General features: G+C 48.9%; 8 protein-coding genes across 8 annotated transcripts; 2 read left to right on the forward strand and 6 right to left on the reverse strand.

Moving 5' to 3' along the window:
- The first annotated feature begins 159 nt into the window (after positions 1–159).
- On the forward strand, positions 160–1,321 carry BDV27DRAFT_63745 (HD domain-containing protein). The gene has a single exon (XM_032077163.1). It carries the CDS (start codon positions 212–214, stop codon positions 1,106–1,108), a length of 897 nt encoding a protein of 298 aa, XP_031921844.1. The 5' UTR covers positions 160–211; the 3' UTR covers positions 1,109–1,321.
- Positions 1,322–5,089, reverse strand: BDV27DRAFT_63744 (uncharacterized protein). The gene is made up of 3 exons (XM_032077162.1): positions 5,084–5,089; positions 4,678–5,018; positions 1,322–4,605 (listed from the first exon to the last, which is right to left on the reverse strand). Exons 2-3 carry the CDS (start codon positions 4,869–4,871, stop codon positions 1,536–1,538), a joined length of 3,264 nt encoding a protein of 1,087 aa, XP_031921845.1. The 5' UTR covers positions 4,872–5,018; positions 5,084–5,089; the 3' UTR covers positions 1,322–1,535.
- A 1,383-nt stretch (positions 5,090–6,472) lies between these two features.
- On the reverse strand, positions 6,473–7,061 carry BDV27DRAFT_63752 (dolichol phosphate-mannose biosynthesis regulatory protein). The gene is made up of 3 exons (XM_032077164.1): positions 7,014–7,061; positions 6,874–6,954; positions 6,473–6,818 (listed from the first exon to the last, which is right to left on the reverse strand). The coding sequence occupies exons 1-3, from the start codon at positions 7,014–7,016 to the stop codon at positions 6,630–6,632; spliced, it is 273 nt and encodes a 90-aa protein (XP_031921846.1). The 5' UTR covers positions 7,017–7,061; the 3' UTR covers positions 6,473–6,629.
- A 162-nt stretch (positions 7,062–7,223) lies between these two features.
- Positions 7,224–10,176, forward strand: BDV27DRAFT_137160 (uncharacterized protein). The gene has a single exon (XM_032068934.1). It carries the CDS (start codon positions 7,289–7,291, stop codon positions 9,932–9,934), a length of 2,646 nt encoding a protein of 881 aa, XP_031921847.1. The 5' UTR covers positions 7,224–7,288; the 3' UTR covers positions 9,935–10,176.
- Positions 10,177–10,186: 10 nt separating this feature from the next.
- BDV27DRAFT_63756 (putative MYND domain protein) lies at positions 10,187–12,172 on the reverse strand. The gene has a single exon (XM_032077165.1). It carries the CDS (start codon positions 11,999–12,001, stop codon positions 10,316–10,318), a length of 1,686 nt encoding a protein of 561 aa, XP_031921848.1. The 5' UTR covers positions 12,002–12,172; the 3' UTR covers positions 10,187–10,315.
- Positions 12,173–12,867: 695 nt separating this feature from the next.
- On the reverse strand, positions 12,868–13,636 carry BDV27DRAFT_137162 (uncharacterized protein). The gene is made up of 2 exons (XM_032068935.1): positions 13,137–13,636; positions 12,868–13,077 (listed from the first exon to the last, which is right to left on the reverse strand). Exon 1 carries the CDS (start codon positions 13,577–13,579, stop codon positions 13,169–13,171), a length of 411 nt encoding a protein of 136 aa, XP_031921849.1. The 5' UTR covers positions 13,580–13,636; the 3' UTR covers positions 12,868–13,077; positions 13,137–13,168.
- A 3,783-nt stretch (positions 13,637–17,419) lies between these two features.
- On the reverse strand, positions 17,420–21,456 carry BDV27DRAFT_63772 (WD repeat-containing protein). Its single transcript, XM_032077166.1, has 7 exons — positions 21,349–21,456; positions 20,966–21,300; positions 18,571–20,880; positions 18,068–18,516; positions 17,755–18,011; positions 17,608–17,685; positions 17,420–17,514 (listed from the first exon to the last, which is right to left on the reverse strand). Exons 2-7 carry the CDS (start codon positions 21,121–21,123, stop codon positions 17,506–17,508), a joined length of 3,261 nt encoding a protein of 1,086 aa, XP_031921850.1. The 5' UTR covers positions 21,124–21,300; positions 21,349–21,456; the 3' UTR covers positions 17,420–17,505.
- Positions 21,457–23,014: 1,558 nt separating this feature from the next.
- BDV27DRAFT_63796 (uncharacterized protein) lies at positions 23,015–24,797 on the reverse strand. Its single transcript, XM_032077167.1, has one exon. The coding sequence runs from the start codon at positions 24,131–24,133 to the stop codon at positions 23,099–23,101; it is 1,035 nt and encodes a 344-aa protein (XP_031921851.1). The 5' UTR covers positions 24,134–24,797; the 3' UTR covers positions 23,015–23,098.
- Between the last annotated feature and the right edge of the window lie 260 nt (positions 24,798–25,057).

Raw genomic sequence — 25,057 nt, forward strand, 5'->3', positions numbered from 1 at the left:
AAAAAAAAAAAAAAAAACCATGAAAATGGTAAAATAACAAACCCGTATTTTAAACTGCCCCCCCGCACCAAATCACTCAGACCCAATAAAAGAATATTTTGCAAAATTAAAAATAAATCTATATCAAAACCCAAAACCCAACAACAACCTCACACCTCACTTCACCTCACCTCACCTCACCTCACCTTCACCCCCCCAGAAAAAAACCAAAATGTCCCCATCATCCTTACCCCCCAACCTCATCCCTGAAATCTCCGCATTCGTAACAAAATGCATGGCCTCCCACGACCCCTCCCACAACCCCCAACACGTGCACCGGGTCGTGTCATTAGCAAACCAAATCCTAGTCCGCGAAAAAGCCCGGAACCCCTCTTCTTCTTCTTCTTCTTCTTCTTCTTCTTCTTCTTCTTCTTCTTCTTCTTCTTCTTCTTCTTCTTCTTCTTCTTCTTCTTCTTCTTCTTCTTCTTCTTCTTCTTCTTCTTCTTCTTCTTCTTCTTCTTCTTCTTCTTCTTCTGCAGTCTACAATGCAGACATAGTGCACCTTGCAGCACTACTCCATGATATCGGGGACCGGAAATATTTATCGCAGGTGGCTGCTATTTCGGAGTCGATTCGGGGCAAGCAGCAGCAGCAGCAGGGTACTACTACTACTACCAGCACCGCGAACTCATCCGAGGCGGTGGATCCTGAGCGGTTGGTTTATTATGTGCTTTTGGCGCATGGGGTGGAAGAGGTGGTGGCGGAGAAGGTGCAAATGATTGTTTCGCATGTGTCGTATACGACTGAGAGGGCGAAGCCGGAGGAGGTGAGGAGGTTGATTGCCGATGGGTATCCGGAGTTGGGGATTGTGCAGGATGCGGATCGGTTGGATGCCATTGGGGCGGTGGGGATTGGAAGGTGTTTTACTTTTCTTGGGGCCAAGGGGAAGAACTTTTGTCCTGAGGGCATGTGGGTGATGGATAATGCGATTGAGCATTTTGAGGAGAAGTTGGTGAAGCTGGAGAGTATGATGAAGACAGAGACTGGGAGGGAGATGGCTAAAGTGCGCACGGCCAGGTTGAAGGAGTTTCAGGGCTGGTGGGCGGAGGAAATGAAAGACGCCGCATAGAAAGATCCCTTTTTTACGAATATCGGCGAGAACGACATGTGACGGCATTCAATGCGATATAAATTAACCTAGAGACATCCAGTCCGAAATCATGCTATCCAGTCTATCGATTCTCAATACACTATTGGGTATGTGACAGGTGACAATATTATCTGCTGTAAATGTGCGCGCATAGAGAAAGGAACGTGTGGTTCAAACAACCTGATGCACTCGGTGATAACCATTTGTCGTGCAGGGTAAAACGACTGTGATGCCATAGTCGATGCCACCAAGATGAGTGGGGAAGGACGGTCAAGTTATCAAGAAGAAAAAAAAAAAATAAGAATAAAAATAAAAGGCACACCAACGCCAGAACCGCTGTAATGTCTAAACAAATTGCATGTTGTTGTGTTTCAATATACCCCCGAAGAAAAAGATTATAATGCAATTAGACCCGATCCCGGGCGAAATCCAAGAAGTCGCAGTCATCCTCAAAAAAGCCATCATCGCCTCCAGAACCAGCCGAAGGAAACGATGAGCCATGTCTCTTCTTTCTGCGTGTGGTGATCACAACCTCTTCAGGAAGCCCCGTACTATTGCCAAGACTGATTAGATTCTCCATCTCGCCACCAGAGCCTAGTTGGTGTTCATGTAGCGTCTCGTCATCATCATCATCGCCGCCAGCGCTGAATGGGCGCACATGTATTCTGGTCATGGGCAGGCTCTCACCAAATACCCAGTTGCCAGTAGGCAGATTCGATGGTTCGTCCGCATGACCAGTTTCCGGGTATACGTAGAGACTAACCCTCTGGTCGGTGTGGAAAGGTTGGTAAGGTGCGTTTGTCTCAATCTCCGCCTGGGAGAGAGGCTGGCATTTGAGTTTCGATGCAAGAGACGGCCGTGGGTTGGAAGACGGCAAGGCGAGCGATGCGCGAACGGTGGTCTCCGCATTAAATGCGCTAACAGGCATAGGACCACAAGGCGCCTGCAAAACGGGAGGCAGCCGGAATTCAATTTCCTTGCCTCCCACCACAGATTGGAGCTGCCGATTCTTCTGAGTAGACATAGTACGTCGCACCCTATAGAGCCGGAAGTGCCCGCTGTCCACCAAGCCTAAAAATGTCTGGTCTTTATTCGTAATCCAAGTGACACGAGACGCAGCTGGGTCACGGGCCAGCCCGTGCAAGCGGTTTTCGCCAGCGTGGCGGAGCGTGTTAACAGTCCCCGTGGCTGCTCCCATTGACTTGCTGAGACCAGCAGCAACGACTTTCCCGCCTCGAACCCCAGCAGACGATGAAAATCCCCCTACTGCAGGTAATGCGCCACCGGCACTTGCGGTACGACCTCTAACCGCAGCGATTATAGGCTGTGTCTTGCCCCCAACGAGCTTAAACGCCGCTGATAGAGGGTTCACGGGGGCCGCTTTGTCAGACAACTCGTCAGTTGATTGGTCAGCTACCGGCGGTTTACTGGATGCTGGGCGAGCTCGTCGGAATGGAGGCCATTGGAAAGCACTCCGCGGTAGGTCAAAGACATGTACTGTTCCTTTCCGAGTAATAACTGCCAGTCGGTCTCCAGAAGGAGGGCACCAAATCACATCGACAATATAGGATTTTGTCAGACGTGTGTACCGCGCGATTTGGCGCACGTTGGCACAGGTGTTCACGGAATCCTCTGACAAGAATGCCCCGGCTCGACAATACTTAGCTTGCATGAGATCCCAGACGTGTTGAACGTCGCCGTTCGTGCTCGCTGTAAGCAGCATTAGTCCGTTAGGCGAAAATGAGAGAAAGCTACATCCTTCGGGGGGCTGGAACGTGGCAACGGGGCTGAATAGCGCGGCCTTTGTCTCATTGCTGTCTTCAAGCCTTTTCAAATCCATGATTGAAACAAGGTCAGGCTCCGCGGGTGTGGTAGTATGGGTATCTTGGGCATGAGTAGGTGGGAAGGCGCTGTATGCCTGCGGTAGATCTCCCAAGTTGGGAGAACGGCGCGGTGTAGAAGTTTGTAGCTGGTCTTTGTTCCAATAATTATTCCACGCCTGAAGCCCCTGGTCGCCCATCCATCTTGCACCTCGCACAATCTCCTGCGTGACGCCTCTTGCTACCTTGTCAAAGAAGCTCGGACCCTCGCCAACGTCTGTAGCGCACGTTATTGCTGGCCTTGCTGGAGGATTACGATTCTCGAGACCATAGACTTTACCCTGTATCAACGAGGGAGGAACTGTCCCTGGAAGCGACGCCCTATACGTGGACGATGGTGGGACGATTGCCAGCCATCTTCCCTTTAGCGCAACGATAGGGCTGTCGGTGTTAGCAATCCCAGATGGAGAGTCAGTCCGAGATCCATCAGGGTCTGTTGAACTTGAAGAGGTGGAGTATCGCCGGGATTCCCGTGAGCGAATACTCGTCCATGTTTTACCTAAGCACTGGTATCCATTCATACTGTAGATGAATACCTCGCCACTGGCTCCAGATGCCAAGACTACATAGTTGCCTCCCGCGAAGAGCTTCAAGTTTCCGGCGGGTGAAGGTGCAATTGTAGACAGTCCAGGGATGCTCTCAAAGTACGGAGAAGGCTTCATAGTGAAAAGCGTCGTAATGTGATCACCCGTTCTGAGCGAATATATTTCGACGCGTGTCTGGTAATATTTGGCGTCGTCTTTCACCGAGCGCTGACGCCCAATGGGTGTGGCAGGTACCTCATTCACTTCCGAACCCACAGAGGAGCCACGAGTATCATCATCGGGTAGCCCACACGGACCATGGATAATGACAGCGACATGCGGTCTAGACGCTGAGCACGAGTCATTGGGTAAGTTGCAGGCCAGGATTTTGGCGTCTATCACACGACCATTGAGACCAGCCAGCTTCCCAATTAATCGCGTTTTACGATCCTCCACTGCGAGGACTTCTAAAAATCCATCGGAACCCACAACAAGAACACTAGTTCCCATTCTAGACGACTTGGATGAAGGGCTGTAGATCGTATCAAAGGAACAGAAGGAGTACTTTTCACCTGTCGACTGCCTGTTCTGGCCAGAGACGAGCGGGAGGTCGATATCAGGTGCTCCATAGAAATGGGCCTGTGGCAAATGTGGCAACGGAATCGGATTACTGAATGGGCCGCTGACGGAGTGGCTTTTGTGCCTATCAACAGATTGCTGTCGAGATAGGTCACTGCTCAAGTACCCGTTACCATAGCTCAAAGGCCTTGCCCTGGGAAGAGGCGACGTTGAGGAGGGATGGCTAAAACCACCCTTTTCCGGATTTGAGGGGAAGGCAAAGGGAGACCCATTCGCGATTTCCCCATCACTAACGTCATTTGGTGGGCTCTTCCCAAATGGGATAGATTTTGCCCAGCTATCTGTACGATAAGCTAGGTCATTTTCTGGTGAGTCATTAAGGGAGCCAAGTGCATCTAGAACCGGCGAGACGATATTGTTGGGACGTTCAGGAGCCAACGGAGGGTTCGGACATGACGACGGTTCAGCCTGCAGAGGCGGAGAGGCTGGTATCCTATGCATTTTAAGTGTTTCAGGTCAGTGATCTGATAGACAAAGTGGCAGATTCGCGATGCTCTATGCTTACAAGTCTTCTGGCGGTGTCTTCGCTGCGGCCTTGGCTGCCTTTGTCTTCCCCTTGGATCCGGCTTTTCCCTTTTTCTTCTTTCCGGTCTGATCATTCTCCGGAGGGTTTTGGTTCAGATCCTCTAGGGGTGGGCTAGGGTCACCGACGGACCGGCTCTGCTGGCGGAATAGATCGTCCGAAGCTGCCGGGGGCATGAAATGGGAGGATTGCCTCGAGGAGGCAAGACGGTCTCGATAAGAAAAGCCGCTCTCAGGACCCGTGATAATGTCTGAGAACGGGGATCCCGCGATGTTATCGACGGCAAAGACTGTCGCGGAGGTATGGCACTATCGGCTGTTGAGCTATCAACAAACATACCCGTCAGCATGACTCACCCAACAGTTCGAGGGTACAGAACAATACGTACATGTATGTTTATTGGAAAGGACGAGTTGGATTTAGTACTATGAAATGAGAGGCGAATTCGATGCACGTAGAGAATAAGGGTTAACAAAGCAACAGCGTATCCAGAGTCAACACTCGATACGCTTGTAGCTTCGGAGTTTAGGGCGACACGGAAGCACTGCTTATACCGTTCGTCCGAGTTCCGCGATGGATGTATGGAAGTGGGAACACGAGTTACAGAATGTACAAGATGGCAGATATACCGGATACAAAGAAGACAGTTTGGTTAAAGAAGTTAAGTTGTTCGTAAAATCGAGAGAAAGGTTGGGGAGGAGAAGAACATGGAGCGAGAGGGGGAGGGGGTTCAGGTCAGGAGTATGGATGACATCCCCATGGGTAGGCTGACTTATCTCCTATCAGTCCCAGATTTAGTTAACCTTAGTGGTGACCGACCACGAATAGACTACTATTAGTTGGGGGGAACTAAGATTCGGTCGGCAGGTACGGTACCGTATGGTAAACCTTGGTAACCTCGGTGAGGTCCCCAGACCGGCACATGACGAGAACCAAGTGATGATTGGCCCCTTTGAGACGGTGACCGTCAGGCTATGACGCCAGGTTTGGACTGCCTAACGTGCCTTTTCCAGACGGTCCTTGGATCTACGGAGTACCGCGCTTGCCTTGCAGTCTGCAAACCCAAAAAAGAATAAGTACGTATGGAGTCATCCGCCCCCCTCCTCTGAGAATGAGAGGAAAGCCCACCCCACTATTCATTCCACAGCCACTCGGTACTCAAATGACGATCCATACACCATGTTCCAGGCAAACTATTGGTTTGCCCTGCAGGTCGCATGAGGGGCCCCCCCGGACAAACCATGCAAACAGCACGCGTCTGAACACGGGTCAGCGTGCGCCACGTGATCTGTCTGGATGATGCAGCCAAAGAGCCCTTACCACTTGGACATGGAAGGGCAATGGCAAAGCCACAGTCAACAACCTGGAACTTCCCCAACTTCTAACTAATTCTTCCGTGGACGATCCGGGTCTAGCCGCCACTGCAACTTCCATGCCAACCAAATATTGAATCATCCGGAATGTTCTGTCCGATAGGTCCGCATTACCGCATAGTAACTTACTCGCCGTCATCTGTAAGGTCCCAGATTGTCATTGGCACATCATCAAGCGGTGACTGAGGCATGACGGTGGAGAGGTTGTTAAATCACATTGGAAGTCCATCCGTCGGGTCCTCACGCTTGTACTAGTAGTATGGGCTACTTCCATCTTTGAGGAGTTTCCCCTTTTGGGGGGTCCAATCTCATGTGATATCTTCCAACTTGGATTGGCCTATCAGTCCGTCGTCGATGTCTTTCATCGCACCACGTGACAGGTTTAAGGAAGATTCCATTGAGAGTATAGTAGTAGGGAAGAGCGTGGAAGTTGCATGCATGCATACTCCAGGGATCAAAAAAGGGATATGACGTGTATTGTTACAAAGTATATGACAGCTGTTCCGATGCATCTAGGTTCCCCCCGCGCGCACACCAAAGTTCGCGCCTATTGCAACATCTTCAAGTCTTCTTTTTCGCCGCCGCAGCCTTGGCCTTGGCCGCCTTCTTCTTGTTGCTGTTGATCATGACGATTCCGATGAATGTACCAACCACAGCCGAACCGAGGAGAGTAAGGATGACAGGGATGCGGATGGCCCATACTCGGGGAGGGAAAAGGTCATGGAGGGGGTGGTCCGGGTCGACAAATGGCTACCAGATCGTTAATAGATGCACGTAAATCCAAAAGACACAGGAAGAGAGCTACCATGAGAAGAGTCCAGGCCGTGTAGTAGAGAAAGATTGCGGTAGCGGCCAAGAGCATGGCGGATCCGACGACTTGGCCCAGCTAGAAACAGCGACAATCAGCATATGAAAATATAACAATACGAAGAGTTGAATTCTTACCATAGTGGTGAACAAATCTTTAGGGAAGACCTAATAGAGTAATTGCGAAGAACTGCTCGCCTGAAAGATGGGCATGGACAGACTATCCCATCGCATAAACATGAACAGCTTGGCTCCTGGGTGTCACGTGATTTGAACCAGACGCTAAGACTTTACCCTTCGCCGCCTCACGTTCTGTCCGACGGAGCTCAACCATCAACGTTTTCGCAACTTGACTCTTGAGTCACTCTTCCCTTATTGAGGTCCCAGGGTGATCTGGGGAACTGTAAGGAACGATGACAGATCCGGTCGTATTGCAGTCGGCGGTCCGAGTGCCCACACCTCCACCTGGCACATCCTATTCTCCAAACGCATCGGGCTCACGAAAACGCTCGCCCCCCTCTCGTTCGCCTTCTCCCAATCGTCGCCGGTCTCCCCCAGGTGACTCTGTCAAAGAAGATGGCGACGCGCCACGGATTGATCCTGAACGCGCCATTGAGCGAGAACGGCAACTTGCGGAGCGTGTCCGTCAACATGAGAAGCAGGAGGCCGCGCGGAAACCGATGACGGAGGAAGAAAAGCAGGCTTCAGCCAAAGCAGAATATGAGAAGCTTTTGAATATGCGGTCGGGAGGAACTTACATCCCCCCGGCTCGACTCCGTGCGCTGCAAGCCCAGATCACAGATAAGACAAGCAAAGAATACCAGCGTATGGCATGGGAAGCTTTGAAGAAATCAATCAACGGTCTTATCAACAAAGTCAACGTCTCAAACATCAAACATATTGTTCCAGAACTTTTCGGTGAGAATCTAGTGCGTGGACGCGGGCTCTTTTGCAGGAGTATTATGAAGGCTCAAGCTGCCAGCTTGCCGTTCACACCAATTTACGCTGCGATGGCGGCTATCGTCAACACCAAGCTTCCTCAAGTTGGCGAACTACTGCTTAACCGATTGATTGTCCAGTTTCGCAAAGCGTTCAAACGAAATGACAAGGCGGTCTGCATCTCGTCGACGACTTTCATCGCTCACTTGTGCAACCAACAGGTCGTACATGAGATGCTTGCAGCTCAAATTCTTCTTCTCCTGCTCCACAAGCCTACAGATGACAGTGTGGAAATTGCCGTCGGCCTCACAAGGGAAGTCGGCCAACATTTGGAGGAAATGAGTGGTCCTATTGCCCTGGCGGTGTTCGATCAGTTCAGAAACATTCTCCACGAAGCCGATATCGATAAAAGAGTCCAGTACATGATCGAAGTCTTGTTCCAAGTCCGTAAGGATCGTTACAAAGACAATCCGGCGATCAAGGATGAACTTGATTTGGTAGAGGAAGAAGATCAGATCACACACCGTGTTGGTCTTGACGATGAGATTGAAACTCAAGATACCCTCAACATTTTCAAATACGACCCGCAATGGGAGGAACACGAAGACACGTACAAGAAATTGAAGGCTGAGATCTTAGGTGAAGGTAGCGATGATGAAGAAGATGAGGACGAGACCGATGAGAGCTCTGATGAAGAAGCTGAAGAAGAGCGGCAGATGGATATCAAAGATCAGAGTAATACGGACCTCGTCAACCTGCGGAGGACCATCTACTTGACGATCATGTCTAGCATTGACTTCGAAGAATGCTGTCACAAATTGATGAAGATCTCACTGCCACCTGGCCTGGAGCCTGAACTTCCGTCGATGATTATTGAATGTTGTTCTCAAGAAAGAACATACTCAAAGTTTTACGGTCTAATTGGTGAGCGGTTTTCCAAAATCAATCGTCTTTGGTGTGACCTTTTCGAGGCCGCTTTCGCCAAGTACTACGACACGATCCATCGATTCGAGACCAATAAGCTGCGCAATATTGCCCGCTTTTTCGGCCATATGCTCAGCACAGACGCCATCGGCTGGCATGTTATGTCCGTGATTCACCTTAATGAAGAAGAAACCACTTCAAGTAGTCGTATTTTCATCAAGATTCTCTTCCAAGACCTAGGAGAGCACCTTGGTCTGCCGAAGCTGCAGGAGCACATGAGAGATGAGATACTTCGCCCGAGCTTTGAGGGTCTTTTCCCAACAGATAACCCTCGCAACACCCGCTTTTCTATCAATTATTTCACAAGTATCGGTTTTGGTATTCTGACAGAGGACATGCGTGAACACCTGAAGAACCTCCCCAAGCCGACAGTCCCTGCTCTCCCTGCTCGCGACGCTACTCCAGAGTCAGACGCTGAATCTTTCAGCTCTCGCTCATCTTGCTCCACGTGCACTGGCCCCCGTCACTCACGCTCGCGCTCGCGCTCCTATTCATACTCCCGTTCGCCTTCGCCGGGGCGAGGCCGCCGGCGCTCGGTCAGTCGGGGCAGGTCTTACTCACGATCCATCTCCGGATCTTCTCGCCGGAGCTACAGTTACACGCCGTCGCGCTCCAGGTCCCCAGTGTCAAAAAGTCGCCGGCGCTCTGTTTCCTACAGTCGATCCCGTTCACCCAGGAGGTCGTCGGTCTCTCGTACTCCCCCCAGACGGACCCGTGCTAAGTCTTACGACTCGCGCGCCTCTCGAAGCGTGAGCCCGTACCCAGCTCGACGTTCACCGTCTCGGTCTGCTACACCCGAGAAACAGGGTTACAGTCGTAGGAACCGAAGCTACTCTAGGTCAGTGTCGAGATCTGTTACTCCACCTAGACGTGAGGCACGAGGCAGACGCTACTCTTCCGAGTCCTTGTCTCCTCCTCGCTCTAAACGCGCATCCTCGCGTTCACCTCGCAAGGCAGCCCCTGCTCGGCGCGCCCGCGATGACTCAGTGTCACGCTCCCCGAGTCCCGCACGTTCGGGACGTGATCAAAGAAGACGCCGGTACTCGGATTCCCGATCACCACCTCGCTCGCCCCCTCGGCGTAGATCGCCGTCCCGAACCCCCCCTCGTCGGGGCCGCGCCGCGGACTATATCTAATTTAAAATGGTGATGGGTTGCTGTAAAAATGACATGGAAATGCTTATAAGATGCATTCAAAGATTTCGAATTATTTGATGTTGACCTCAGGTCATGAAATTTTTTTTATTAGGACAGGTTAAAGGCTCGGTTTCATAGGTGTATTTATACTACCCTGCGTTTAGGTTCACAATAGCGAAAAAAAGAAGGCAGTGCACTCACTGCAAACGATCCACATAATCACCTGATGGCGGTCTTTCAAATCTAGCTTTCTATAAAACGCAAACTATAACAATAGCTTTTTCGGTACAGCATCTATCATATCTAGGGTATCACTCAACGATCCAACCCATCTATCCTTTCTCGTAAACTCCCCCAAGGAAATGACAATGTAAAACGAATCTACTCAGCAGCCTCCCACATACACCTTTCACACAAACACAACCCACCCAATGCACCTCTAGCCCATTCCCTTCTCTCCTTGACATCCAGTCCAATATCGCAGTAATGATTCAAAATCTCCTCATCAGCCTTGATCCCCTCGTTCCTTGGCGGCGTCTTCTCCTCCCCTGTACTAGTCTTCTTCCAAACAGGACGTTCAGACTCCGTCCTAGCCCGGAAGGTAATCTCACCACCCCACTCCCACCTCACATTCGGATCACAGCAGTGGTTCGCAAGACACCAGAGCGGATGCACAGCACAGAGCTCCGGGCCACCGTCCCAGGTAGAAAGACGGCCGGATGCGGTGCCGCGGAATTTAGCATAGAGCGTATTAAGCACCCAGGTATCATAGCGGGGGAGGACCTCATAAGGATCCAGTTCCATTTCCTCGATGATGCGCATGGGCTGGAGGATATTGAGGTGGAACGAGAAGGGGAGCGTTGCGGTGGGGTCGTTGGAGGTAACAGAGTCTTCAGATGAGCCTTCGAGGTCGTGGAAATCGCCCCAGATGTATTTGATCTCGGGGAGGTCAAGAGGATGCACGTCCTGTGTTGCGGCCATAGCGATTGCCCGGCCCAGGAGGAGGAGGTACAGGTAGTCAGCTTTGTCTTTGGGGTCGGGGGTGTCTTTGCCGATGGATTCGAGATTCTCCATTAGGCCGCAGAGGGCGCCGTGGTAGATTTCCTGTGCTTGGTCGTGGCAGGTTTGGCTGCAGAAGATTGTGTCGTCGCAGCCTGTGCAGGCGACGGGTGGGTTCTCGGCTGACAATTCGGGCAGGGTGGCGTTGCAGGCGTCGCAGAGGTCGTCGTGGAGTCTGTTGGTGGCTGTAAGGAGGGAGTTTTCGCGGAGGATGATCTCGCCGGGGGCAATGTCTTCTTTTGCGAAGAGGCCTAGTTGGATGGATACCTCGCCCTCTGATGAGGTTCCTTCGTCGGTGGTGCCGTGGAGGGCGGGCAGGGCAACAGCCCGCACTTCACATTTGGGCGCAACGTCCTTCAGTCTGTCATTGAGTAGATTGAGTGTCTCAGGGGCCTTTCTGTCCGGCTCGTGCTCGTTCCAGGGATACAGGACCCTCCGCGCGAAGCCCTGTGCATTCAGAGCACTAGGGCTGATGTCCACATCCGCGGCTCCGTTTTCCTTTACCGAGTCGGGCCGTCGAGAAATGTAGGCTTTCTGGATTGCGCTCAGCTCCTCCTTAAGGGTATCCACGGCTTTACCATCGCCCTTTTCCATACTTCCAAGTAGCGACAGACCACGCAAGCAGAATTCATATGCATCTCTATAGCACCGGCATTTCACCAGGTTCCGAACAAGTAAGGCATATACAGTCCCGATAATCTCGTCATACTCGTCTTGTGTAGTAGCGACATAAGAATCGTCGGCGTCCTCGTCATCTTCTTCCTCCTGCTCCCCCTCCTTTTCACCTTGAACTTGGGTATTTATCTTCCGTCGAGCATGAAACTCGCATCCGTCAGGATCAACAACGGACTCCAACAGTGAAAGAGCGCGGTACGCGTCTGCGGATGCTAAATCCGCAAATCCCAATTGCTCATGAAGCAGTGCTCGTTCAAGGTGAAGATGCGGGTTGTGAGGGTCCGCATAGAGACGGACGGTTGTTTCAGCGCGTGTTTGGAGGAGGTCTTTCATCTTTGATATATAGACCCTAGTAGCTAGCTTGACTGGAGAAGGAGTGTGGCTATTTCACTTCTTCTATTCGGAACGTGGGGTAACAGTAGACTGAAGGCCAATTGTTGGCTATATTGAGGTTGAACGAGATTGCGCCCCCAGCAGATCTTATGTATTGGCTGGGCTTGTTACGTAGTGCCACGATATTCAACAATTTATGTACAAAGTTGAACATTTCATTGAGAAATTAATGTATAAAAAGAGAGAAAAAGAAAAAAGAATGCGGGGGGATGACTATCGCCACGTGATGATATTAGAATTTGCCCTACATCATCCATATTAGGAAGGTCAAATATGGGCTTATCAAATTATCTCACATTAGGGTCAAGCCCGAATAGCAATCAAAATCGGGCCTGTAATACAGCTGGATGCTCTGGGAAAGTACTACTCACTCTTGCCTGACATCTCTCTGTGTCTTTCTTTCCATTGCTTTGTCGGGCTTTTCCTAAATCGACACCAGCAACGGACTTACTAGTATGTATCTAGTGATTACTTTATTAACAGAATTTAGATATGTGCTCTGGTATTCTGTAGTAAGTCCCTCTAGTCAGTCACCGTGCTAAACTCATTAGCCAAGAAATTATTTCTAAAAGCTCACCAATAAACACCTAACCCTTACATCGAAAGGTAGTCTATGGATCAAGAGAAAAGGCAAAAGCGATTATCGATGCGGACAGGATAACCTGTGGTTGTAATTGGCTCCTATATATATCGAACGAACATATCACATCGAGGAGTCAATGATCAACGAAGTACCCACAGCGACAAGTTCTATGACTATCCTACTTGAGAATGTGCCTGATAAGCTGCTACCCCATCTCTACATGGATCTTTGCAAATTTGGACAAATAGAAGCATTATTATTTCCTTTCCCTTGTAATTACAGGCCGGCTCAGGCCAACGCGATCCATTGTACAGAGTTTTCAACAAGCGTTGTCCCATATTCCTCGCTCTGTCTCCACAAACCTATTACTAGGCGCTCAATTATGAGGTAAAGCGAAAGTATCCGGCGAATTCGATAAGATCGAATAAGTTCACTGGTTATTGTGAGCCATTGCAATGGAAAACAAGGAGTGGATGATGAAATGGTCCTTACATTTAGTGGAACACTTGGAAAGGCGAACTTGTTTAGTTGCAAGGGTTCCGGCCTGTTCCCATGATCCTCTTCCAATTTGCCATGTCGGTGCTATCCTTGTTTTGAAAGGTGTCATAGAGGAAGCGGGAGCATGACCCCTCGTTGGCGGTCGTGCATTCGGTCGGTGTACCCATGACATGCTTCCAGTTCCACACGTCCTGGAATTCGTTGTTTTTAAACAAGTCATGCAGGATCTTGCCGCATGCATCGTTGCTGTTCACGCAATCGTCCTTGGTGTCGTTCATGACCTCCCTCCAGTGGTACACGTCGGTGCTCTTCGTGTTGGTAAAGGTGTTATAGATGTACTTGCCGCATGACGCATCGTTGGTGGATGCGCTAGGCATGGCAAGTACGGAAGAGAAAGAAGCCAAGGAGGCAAGAGTAATGGCGGAGAAGAACTTCATTGTGAAAGATGGTGGTTGATAGCCACGGAATGAGTAAAGAGTAAGTGGTGGTAGTAGTTTTTGAAGGCTTTAATTGTGTTTGATTATGAAGAATGAGGTACTCAGGGTATGGATGATGCTCACTTATATACACGTTCTCCAGATAGATAGGGCCTAGATTTTCTTAACCCTAAATATATGATATCACATGTATCGTGTAGTTTAGGAAACTACTTAGCATTTCCGTGGTGGAGCCTGCAGATATTAATTGGAACCCCTTGCATTACCGATCGCCTCGCCCCTGAAGTAGCATAAGCGCATCATATCATTACTTCCAGTAGAATACACACAGTCAATAGACTGGTTCTGGGGGTCAATTACAGAGTTTCGGATGTAGACTCTTCCTCGCCAATGACGCCCCTGCATAACTAGGCGCTCGAGTCTTAGGCTCTACCAGGTCCATACGATATTTATCGTTTGAGCGCATGATGATCATGTTTGTGTATAGTCAATTCCTCCATCTTCTGATATTGGTGGGTCCCTCGGTTACCAGATGTCAGGACCGCCACTCTGTTCTATTGCAAACTGTGATATCTCTACTACACTCTAGATAGCCCCTTACAAAGGACATCTGGGACGAAAGGTAGCAAACTTTTTCCATTACTAGATTCTTTTAGTGACATATCTCATGATTCATTATGCCCCTATTATGAATATCAGGTGATTGATAGGGTCTAAGGTATGCTAAAAAAAAAAATAAAGCGCAGTATCTCCCAATTTAACACATCTCTATCATTTTAATCTTCTGGTGACACTCTAAAGTGCAAGTGCACACTTGAAACCAGCCACACAAACACCAGCAAGGGGCATATGCACGAGTAATGTAATATCAGGGCATGAACAACTTTAAGCTCTCCTCGCCGTGGGAAATAGCTCAAGCAACACTGTCTCTAGTTATGATTTATTCGCCGGTGGAGCTCTGCATTTCCGAGAAAGACGATAAAGTTAGGTTAATCGCCACTGTGATATGTAAGGCTAAAACACAATTATCGACCGGCAAAACATCCATGGTGATGTAGTAGCACTGACGTACCACTCTCGCTTTACTTTCTCTCCTTACTTATTTATGAACGTGTACGGAGTAGCATGGAGCCAAAAACGTTCTCTATTTGGAGTGGCCATGTCCTCGAATGCTCTCAACAAGCCCGACTTAAAACACCAGCGAACTGCGGTAAACTATGATCAATAATTTATTGCAAGGTTTGATAGACCTATATCAGATCATTGTATCGCCATATTTCGGAATCAGTCTCGATTGCTTGTGTTCATGTATGGTCGGAGGGGTTAAATAAAGATGTACATCACATCCTGATGAGATAAGCCCTAATATGCAAGGTCAACTTCAAACTACTTAATCTATATTCCACCAGCTCCCGGAGAATGTCTCGGCGAGTCATGAAAATGGTGTGGCAATCCAATAGTTTTAGGTGTATCTATGACATATCAACATTACCTCGCGAGCCTGTAGGAACTTACCAGACCTAATTTCAATCTAGGGTCAAGAACCTTTGAGGGGGGAAAGATAGAGTTTCTAGCTTGTACATTTAATCTTTCACACAAGCATCAATAGACGAGATATAAGAAAAACACACAACGAATGCAAGAAGCCCCGAAGATGGCTACGCTAGGTGAAGCATACTCATGCTCAGGATGCGGTTATGGTATAAGGCATTACAACCAAACCAAACTAGCCTCTCGTGATGGATGTACCCCAGCATTGCATCCATTCTAGGAACCTTGCTTCACTACATAACCCGGAAAATGAAATTCCTGTCAATATAATAGGACAATAAATCGCCGGAAATTGGGATTACCAGCTTATTGCAAATAGTTTAGCTCCACCGTTATGACCTTGCATAGAGCTCGTGAATGCATGGCTTGACTTGACTGGCTTATCCTAAGGCCTGATTCCGAAAATGCATTGAAGTATAGATGATCCAAACTTTCATGGTCTTGGTCTCGGTCTTGGATAGGCTGCACCTCCCAAGGCAAAATATTGCACTTTGTTTGTCCTGGTTGGGTTTTGATATGGACTGAGAATCGGTAGATTACGTGTCAATGCAAATACCTCATTTAATGCGGCTCTCCTAAATCTCTTGTATACCTAGGTCTCTCGCACGTTGATTTCCTAGACTGACAGGATGTATTCTGATCATAGAGATATTCGATTCGGTTCTTATGGGATCTTAGAATACATAGCCTTGGTCTGAACGGGCAAAATCGCTTTTTCAATTTACATGATAAAGGGTCAATGGGAAACCATCTTGTCGGGACATTTATTCTTCTCCCTGTACAGTTTGAATCAATAGATGTACTCGGTCAAATCAAAACCTCGTCATGACCTCTGATCAATAAGGTGTCCGTCATAAGCGCGAAAAGGTTTGTTTGTTGATTCATTATATATATCCCGAGGGGCTGCGGAGAACCTCAATTATATATACTTCGATATCACGGTCCAGGTACTTGATGCTTACATAGGGTCTCTGGTCAGCTTTCGAGGACTAGCAGTAGTTTCACTGAGTAAAAGAGTTATAACACTTGACTTCCGAATGTATATCTAAAAGCAGGCTGTTATCTTTGGTATTATTACTAGCCACATTAGCATACCGAATAACAGACAACAACCTACATCCAAGAATCATCAACAACACAAAACGTGGAACAATCTAATACACCCCCGACCCTACTCAACTGCACATTAACCTCATCAACCAAAACCCAAAAGACATGATCCTGTTGCATGTTTTCTAGTCCCTTTACCGGTTTATGAACGCTGTCTATAGTCCATTTCGAAATGACGGGTGAATTGCCCTATCCCTTGCTCCACCAAGCTAGATTTTCTCTTATCCTCAAGAGAAGGTTCAGCTCACCAGTCAGAACAGGGCGAGGGCCAACAAAAATTAGTATAGCCATTCTCTATTATTAACATTATACATAGACTAATATTCTCATCGATCATTATTACTAGAGTGACATTCACACAGCCTCAAAATTCTGCCAAAGCAATGACACCGGTAACTAACCTCAATCCCAATCAGAACCGAAGGCGCTATCCGAAGCAATAATCGCAATAAGAGCAATCTAACAGGAATCAGTACATCCACCCAAAACAAGAACAGAAACTGCTAAGAATCTCACCAGATATAAATCCGCACCCTCAGTAACAGTAACATCAAGAGCAGGCCAGTAACCAGGACGCGAACTACGCATCAAGGCCAATTTCTTGTTGTGATTAATAACCTCACGATCGAATGAAACCTTAACAGTACATGCGTGGGTTGTGATAGGTAAATTTTCTGAAGGCGCCTGAAGTACTTTTGACCTCTGAGATCCACTACCCCAATCATAGCATCCAGATTGGTTGAATGATAGAATGAAGTGGACCAGTGTAGCGTTTTCTTAGGTAGGCTCAGTCAGTGACCACTGCTGTGGGTGGGCGTGGGGGATCATCTTTCGACCGCGAATTGTAAAGGATAGGATCCCTGGCTGTTTAGCTTGGTCAAACAAAGTAAGAATTTAGGCGAGGAATGAACTCATCGACACACAAGATCATCGCCCCTAAACCCTCTATGATTATGTCTAAGCCCGCCCCGTGTACCCGGTACTAGTTGACTTGAAAGTAGGACATCGGTGCCTGATCAAGTATTCCAACACGAACATCTTCAGAGGGCCTATGGCAGGCAGGGTCGACTTCGAACCATCCATGGGTAGAAAGAGTAAGACCTGACCAGGTTCTACAGAAATACTATATGATTGTCTGGTAAAGCAGTCAGTGTCCCAATAAAGGTCTATCAAATTAAGTTACTAATTTAGAAAGAAACCCCCAATTTTCGCGCACGAACTGTACCCCTTTGGCATAAGCGTACTTTTTGTAAGATAATAAATTTTCACATCATCTATAAGCATATTGTTAGATATATGTGATGGGCTTATTGGGGCTTTTACCCCCTCTTTTCTCTAGGGGATGCTGTAGAATGTGTAAAACTTACGTTGCAGTTCTCATCCACGACAATTCCTTGTCCTCCACCATGTCGGATGCTTACCGCAATCCGGGAGAGCATTTCTCTCTATAATTACATTGTCAGAAGCTATTGACTTGTTCAACGTTGTGGAAGATGTCAACTAAGCAGACTTACCGTGAGGGATGCATCGGCCATACCGCCTTGACGTTCGACATCATTCTGACTCATTATCTGGTAGCTATCGTGCATGCGCTTGCAGCTCTTGAGCCCGCCGATGTTTGAGACACTCGGACCTAGCACGTTAGCTGGGTTCTCGGGGTTCAGAATGTTGATGCCGCGGCGAGCGTTTTCCTGGGCATTTCTGTCGGCTGAGAAGATCTTGATAGTACTGTCTATGCCGGAAGCCGCAATGGTCGGTTCGTATGGATGGCCTGGGAGTAAAATGTCAGTGGAGAAGCTCGGTTAAGCAGACCAAAGTTAGATTTACCTTGTATAACGTTGACAACTTCAGTATCACCTTCCAGAATATTGACCAAGTCACATGTCTTCCGGTCCCAGATGAACAGATGCCCCATGTCGCTGCCGCTCACCACGTATTCGTCATTCAAGCCAAAGAAATTAACATCTTTGACTGTTTTAACATTGCAATGTCCACGATAGACTTTGGTATGCGAGGAGCACGGCACGTCAAGCCCCGCATCCTCCCTTCGGGATCTTCGCAAACCGTTGAGGCGGAGCATACGCTCTTCAGGCTCGAGCATCTCATCACTATCATAACCTCCATCAGAACTGCCATCGATGTCAAACTCGTCGTCGTCGTCGTCGCTGCTATCCTCCTCGTTTTCGTCGTCATCTCCCACTTCCTCCACAACCACATCAGATCCACTCCCATCAGTATCTGAATCACTTCTATCACCCTCGGAATCACTTTCATCACTTGTCTCGCTATCAGCATCAATCGATGAAGTGCGAATAACATAAGATACAGACCTAGAAGTAGCCTCAGGTCCTCCGCCGTCTAAATTCAGAGCTTCTTCGGTAGAATTCATAGCAGACAACATGTGGAGATGTTGGAAGATTTGATACTCTCCAATGTCGGGTTGTATGTCAGCTTGCGACCTTTCCGGGCCCGTTTCGCCTTCGGATCCAGATTCATCTTCTACTACTGTACGCAACCCACCGAAGGCGCGATTGGCAAATGAATAATTCACGCCCGAACCTGCCTCCATTAAAATACCACGAGCGACCTTTAAGCCCCAGAACCGCCGTACAGCTGTTCGATCAAGGGAGCGGATATGGGAGGTGTCAGAATGGCCCTCACACTCATTGATTCTTGCAGCAGCGTCTTCTAGGTCTTCCAGTGGGAGTTTCACAACGTTTGCAAAAGCTGTCACTGCTGCGTGTTGATTCGGGAAGAGTACACGTGTACTATCGTGTTCGAATCTCGAGGCATCAACGTTCACAACAGGCGTGTCTCCCGCGAGTCTTTGAAGATAAGGTACTAACTCCGATTCAATGGCACTTTCATCAGCTTCATCGGACAAAGGGTACCGCGACGCACTCCGCCGACGTTCATTACTACTCTTGAAGCCTGAAACGAGGGCCTCTCTACCTCCTTCTAAAAACAGCAGTATGGCCTTTATGAAATCGTAGCCGAACTGCTCCTCTGGAGGAATAGTTTTGCCCTCTCCAGGCGCGGGCATGATTTGCATGAAAGATATGTCAGGGGAAAAGTCTCCGCGGAGCTCGCCTCCCAGGACGCGTGCTAACGCTCCTGCGGCTTGAACAAATCTCCAGGATGTCTCCCTGTTTCGACGAAGAGCCTGCTGGAACCTGACCACATCAGCAGAAGGATTGAGAGGGTACCCCCACGTTCGCATGATTTCTTCCATTATTGGAAGATATTCCGAAGCTAGAGTTAGCGTCGTTGAGAAAGAATCAACATAAAGGGTCGGATCTAGCTGGCTCGACGATTCACCTGCTTCTCGCACGGTAGCTTCTAGTGAGAACAAAGCCTTGCGGAGCTTAACTAAAGCTCTGGCAATACGCATGCTAAGTCTTTGCGCTTCGTTCAGTACAGGATACCTTGCCTGCTTCCTTGCACGCCTTGACGCACCAGAAGTAGGCGCTGAGACCGCTGATAGCGGAACATCCCCTGTTTCGCCGTTCCCATACCGTGCGCGAATCATTGGTTCGTCGTCGTCTGATTGTTCGTGGGACCGCCGGCGAGGCTGATCCCGATTGCCGCTAAATTCGGAAGATGATATCGAGGCGCCATTTCGACGCTTCCGCTTTCTATTCTTTGAGCTCCGTCGCTTACGCGGAGACTGGGTTTCCTGGGTGGACCTTTGGCGTGTTGATTCGGCTTCTCTGGCATCAGGGCTTTGGATTAGATCAAAACTGTAAATGTGATCACCCGACCAGCTAACCACCATCTCATTCGGGTTGAAATCACTGATCTTACAGGCAGTGATATGTCCGTTGTCCCGCGGTTTCATCCGGCGCTTGCCATTGGGTGCGAATCTTCGAACACATCTTGTCGCGTGACTTATCAACTCGTCCTCGCGATCACTGCCGATCCGAGGAGAGCCACCTGGGTCCCCTCGCTCCATGAGCAAGTCTCGGCCCAGCATGCGCCTATCATGAAGGAAACAGTGAAGGTGAGCGCCGCCCAGCGCAATATAATGGGGTTGAGTAGGAGAGCACGATATGGTGTTGAGATCAAGGTGATGCCGTTTGTAGGATATCAGCGGCGGGGGGACATTCGAATCATCATGCACCACCCCCGGCCGATAGGCCATGGGGCCTTGCCCACCTAATGGCTTAGGATACGCGGAGGAAGGCTGACGTAGATCCCATTGTCGTACCTCACCATCCTCGGAGCATGTAAGGAATAGATACGGGGACGACTCAGTGACAATACGTTTAACACGATCCGCATGGCTACGATAGACACGGCTATTGGTATTCTCTGCAGTCATGAACCGGGTATTTGTGTAGAAATTGTTGAAGCGCCGACTTCGGGCGGAGGCAGTAAATGCAGATGTAGCCTCAAGATTACCATTACTGCTAGAGTATTCGATGTCAAAGACCCGAACCTGATGGTCACCAGCGCATGTTACCAGGGTACGATCATTCGAATGTGGCATGAACTTGACGGAGAAAATGTTCGCCTTGTGACCGGTATGGAGAGTGGTATTCAGCGAAAAGGGCGCCGATGACGACTCGGGTTGGTAGGAATAGATATTCACGTAATGGTCGTCAGATCCTGAGGCGAGAAGTTGGCCAGACCGCGACCAACTGCAAAAAGTTATCAGACGCAGAAACCAGAAAACATGAAAACAACACCGTGACACCATCAATAGTGAGTTAGTCTCAAACGTACCATAACGCATTGACACAACCTGTATGTCCACCCAACTCGTTAACAATGTCTAGATCGTCTATCCATTCCTTAGATCCGTAGATCCCCCGAATACTGGCACGGCGCGACGGCTCCCCTATTTCCCGGCGCCAGAGACGGTCATACGGTGAGTTCTTCATTATGGAGGCGATAGTCAAGCGACAGTCGGTGTTCAATCTGCTCGTGTTGTGATCATTGCGCGCGACAGATTTCGGACAGCAACAGCTGCTGCGGTGACGTCAGCGTCTAGTTTGGTGACGCTTAGTATGTTGCGTTCCGTGAAGCGATATCGAGAGTAAGTCGTCACGGACCGAAAGCTAAGAATCGTCAGCGGAGGTTCATAGAAAAGGCTAAACGATGTCAACCTCTTGATAATGAACAGGGAATTGGCGGAGATCGGCCTCGGTTGGGTAGAGTATTTAAGCGACGCGCAAAAGGTGGAGTGAAAGGAGAAATTCTCATTCAAGTCCGCGGGAGGTGAGAATAAACTGCATCTGATAAACTTGTAACAGAGTAGGATGATCAGCGGAGAAAGAAACTAACTCCGGTGTTAGTCCTGGCGCTAGGTGGAGAGAGAAAGAGAAAAAGTAAGAGGCAATGGAATGTCATAGATAATATGAGGGGAAAAAAAGGAAAAGCTCCACAGTTCCAGAACCACCGTTGGGCGGGTTGGTCGAGACTAGATTGAATTGGCGAGGATATATGGAATGGTTATGGTTCCAGGACCCTTAGTCAGTGACAGAAAGCGCGTCCACGTCTCAACCCTGGGCGAGCATCCAATGACCAACTTGTTGAGGGGGTTGATAGTAGTATTCAATCGGGTTCCTTTTAGCTAGGTTGTCCACACTACTACATCGGCTTGAAGTCATTGAAAGATCATTGTTTGGTTCGCCATGGGGACGCCAAGCCTTGCTTAATCTGGACCAGTTTCTGCCGTATTGAGAAAGAAAATAAGAAAAGAAACAGAAAAGTCAGAAGAAGTTTTCATCGGTAGACTGATTCCATAGGTTCTTTTTGTATATCTTAGAAACATATCATTGACAGTTCCCGCTCCATGACACTCCTGCAACTAAGGTGGTAGCGACAGTTGATGTAAGAAAATACAAATTTTTAGGTCCGGCCGATAGTCGGATACAGGTACGTTACACTTTGAAACTAATGACGACAACAAAACCATCTTCAGAAAACGGTTTAGTCATCATTTTAGGACAATTGAAGCAAACGTCTCTTTCTCCATCAATCGTGGCCGAGTATATATGATTACTTTTCTAACCGCTGTGGTAGACCGCTGGAATGAACTACCGGGAGCGCTATTAATCATCTTTTCATTCTGTTTCGTAAGTCATAGCAAGCATCTCATGGTCAAAAAGCACTACATGCTAAAGTGACTTCCACTTTGGTCGCCGAGCAGGATCCCAGTCTGCCTATCATCTCGAGCGTAGTATTTCCGTCCCAGTGTGCTTCCGCGACTGGTTAGAAATGGTGGGGACATCAAGACGGTCCACGAGTCCGACACCCTGATGCTGGCAGGTTGGGATTAAAACCAGAAAGTGTGAAGGGGGAGGGGTGAAAAGAAGACAAAGGGAGACAACTCGTAAAACCCCCACAAGTCTGACCCTCTGTCACTAACATGCCGCCGAGGGGATCCAAGAATAACAAGTCATGTTATATCGACTGTCCACTGTATGTATCACTCAATCAAGTTTGTGTGGAAGGGTCAATGCGGGTTAGAAACCAGTTTCCAAGACCATCCGGGGTCTCACAAAACCAGGACCACCAGCAACAAGCTTGTTTTCCCACCCTTTCAATGACACATCGTCAGTTTAGAAAGTGGATGGCTCTAGATCGATCTTTTCGGTCGTCCCTGAGTAATGTGCCCCTGGTTCGACTTCTACCCCGTAGAAAATTCCTATTGTCCTCGTTATTCTTCCACCGGGAATCTCCTTGATCTGCTGGTGTTTTCAACTTCTGGGTATATCTGCTCGTGACGGAGTATAGTTTCGCAGAATAAGAAAAGAAAGTAATGAAAACCTCGGGCTATGCTCCGAGCCAGGACATCACGGATTGACCTATGTGACTGATCAATCACATTGCCATGAGGGTGTCTCTTCCAGGCTATGATCTCCACATTCCACCTCGGGGAATCCTCTTCCCCAGCGGTCTCGTGGAGGCCACCTGCTGGCTGAGCTGACTAACCCACTGTCTTTCCGATCTTACGACGTCCACTTCAATCTTACGGATGGTGTTCAACTCCTCAATCATCGAATTCACCATATCATCTAGTCCCTTTGTGGTCCGATAAAGGCTGGAGCCTTCCAACTGTTCTACCTCCCCATAGCCCATTATATCCAGACTCTGCAGTTGTCTCGAGCATAATTCAAGTTTCATAGTCACAGCGTGCGCTTCTTCCTTCCAGACGCGATCGAGAGGGTCGATAAAAATATCAAGGTCCGATCCTCCCTGGTAATGTCGACAAGTCTTTATCTCCTCAACCTTTCGGAACCAGGATTCAAATTCCTGCACGGCCAACGTAAATCTCCCTCCTGAAATATCGGACAAATTGCAGACTTCTTGCGCAACCTCTGAAAGGATTCGGATTTGTACTTCAAACCCTTGGTGGCCGTTATGTTCAATGGAGTTCTTGAGCCAACAGTGCAACGCTTGTCCATTGAGTCGCTGTCGATATTCCTTTTCCTCTTTCACAACGCAGCGATACTTTTCTGCGACCGTATTGTACTTTATCCGTAGTTGTTTCTCTGCGTTGGTTTTCCATTCGGCGTCCTCTCGCAGTGAAGACAGATGCAGAAGGCTCAGCTGTAAGAGTTCGGTTTGTAACACGGCAACTTCTGGCGAGGAGGAGGGTATCAAGGAAGGGTCTAGCTCCATAGATGCACTAGCCGATGGGGCAGCGATGGAAGGCTTGGCGAGCTTCTTGGGTGATGGTTGTTGCTGGTAGGTCGAAAATTGGGTCCTGGAACGTGGTGTACTTGGTGCCGATGGCGGATCTGTCTTCCTAGAGACTTGACTAGAAGCGGGAGGGATCACTTGACTGCGGTGTCGCGTATGACCTCTTGGGGTGGGAGGCCCCGAGCTCGAACTTGCTGGCTGTCGCAAAGAAGCCGACCTCGACGGCCGAGGCGGGGGAGGCATTTCTGACTTCTTCGGCGATGTTGGACGCCCATTTTGCTTCGCTGGGGAGGGCGAGGGAGGCGCAAAACTGGTTCGTCTCGGTGTTGTAGACACGGCAGTAGGCTTCGCAGGAGAAGGGGTGGTCTTCAATGGAATCGGTTTAATCAGACTTCGACGACGACTCGCAAGGGTGGGGGTAGCGGATAGCTTGTCTTGTTCTGGCTTGCTCGCTCGCTGAGCAATCCGGCTATCTTGTTGCGGCTGAGGTCGCAATGGACTCGCCGACCGGCTGTCATCGCGGACTGGCAACAAGCTCTTGCTTCGAGTCGAGACATTTTCGTTACTGGTCGCAGGATTCGAGGGCGTACCGCCCGCCGCTGCCTTTGTGCTGGTCGATACTGTCCTGATCGAGGCTGAGCGACCTAGTGTAGTGGACTTATTTTTCCATTGTTAGAATACATCAGCTGGGGAATGGTGTGCGAAGAACAGCTCTCATCTCTGGGAAGCTTGAGGCAAGGGAGGTACAAAAACTAACCTGTTTACGGGGCTCCCGAAGCGACAGGGAGCGAGTGGGTATTGGCATTGTGGCTAGGGATCAAAGTCATTCATCAGATCATGCATGCATTCAGTCAGTTATTTTGATCAGATCTGTGGGGAGAGAAGAGTGGTCTCAAATCCAGTTTCAATCCACGGGCGGAGTTTATTTATGTCAATAGTATGAACAATCATCTCCAGTTCCAGGTTTAAGTTCCTTGTGCTGCGGTGAGCTTCAGTGCCAGTTCAAAAAAGCTTGGCATCCGAGTGCTTTCCCAATGGGAAACAGGGCCAATGAACAAGGACTGCGAGCAGATACCTTTCTGGTTGATCTATTTGTGCTGATATAATGAATGAATTTATTGTTATTAGGGATAAAGAATAGAGTAACTACTACACTGTATTTCAATA

The sequence above is a fragment of the Aspergillus caelatus genome (assembly GCF_009193585.1).
Source record: "Aspergillus caelatus strain CBS 763.97 unplaced genomic scaffold BDV27scaffold_308, whole genome shotgun sequence".
Lineage (NCBI taxonomy): Eukaryota > Fungi > Ascomycota > Eurotiomycetes > Eurotiales > Aspergillaceae > Aspergillus > Aspergillus caelatus.

Bases quoted from the DNA above. Each gene is read 5' to 3' on its own strand.
- BDV27DRAFT_63745 (XM_032077163.1), top strand. From the start codon at position 212: ATGTCCCCATCATCCTTACCCCCCAACCTCATCCCTGAAATCTCCGCA.
- BDV27DRAFT_63744 (XM_032077162.1), bottom strand. From the start codon at position 4,871: ATGCCCCCGGCAGCTTCGGACGATCTATTCCGCCAGCAGAGCCGGTCC. The intron at 4,606-4,677 runs GTAAGCATAGAG...TAAAATGCATAG, and splicing joins AAGACACCGCCAGAAGACTT to GATACCAGCCTCTCCGCCTC.
- BDV27DRAFT_63752 (XM_032077164.1), bottom strand. The intron at 6,819-6,873 runs GTAGCTCTCTTC...ACGATCTGGTAG, and splicing joins CGGCCTGGACTCTTCTCATG to CCATTTGTCGACCCGGACCA.
- BDV27DRAFT_137160 (XM_032068934.1), top strand. From the start codon at position 7,289: ATGACAGATCCGGTCGTATTGCAGTCGGCGGTCCGAGTGCCCACACCT.
- BDV27DRAFT_63756 (XM_032077165.1), bottom strand. From the start codon at position 12,001: ATGAAAGACCTCCTCCAAACACGCGCTGAAACAACCGTCCGTCTCTAT.
- BDV27DRAFT_137162 (XM_032068935.1), bottom strand. From the start codon at position 13,579: ATGAAGTTCTTCTCCGCCATTACTCTTGCCTCCTTGGCTTCTTTCTCT.
- BDV27DRAFT_63772 (XM_032077166.1), bottom strand. From the start codon at position 21,123: ATGAAGAACTCACCGTATGACCGTCTCTGGCGCCGGGAAATAGGGGAG. The intron at 20,881-20,965 runs GTACGTTTGAGA...AACTTTTTGCAG, and splicing joins GGTTGTGTCAATGCGTTATG to TTGGTCGCGGTCTGGCCAAC. The intron at 18,517-18,570 runs GTCTGTATCTTA...TAGCGAGACAAG, and splicing joins GGACCTGAGGCTACTTCTAG to TGATGAAAGTGATTCCGAGG.
- BDV27DRAFT_63796 (XM_032077167.1), bottom strand. From the start codon at position 24,133: ATGCCTCCCCCGCCTCGGCCGTCGAGGTCGGCTTCTTTGCGACAGCCA.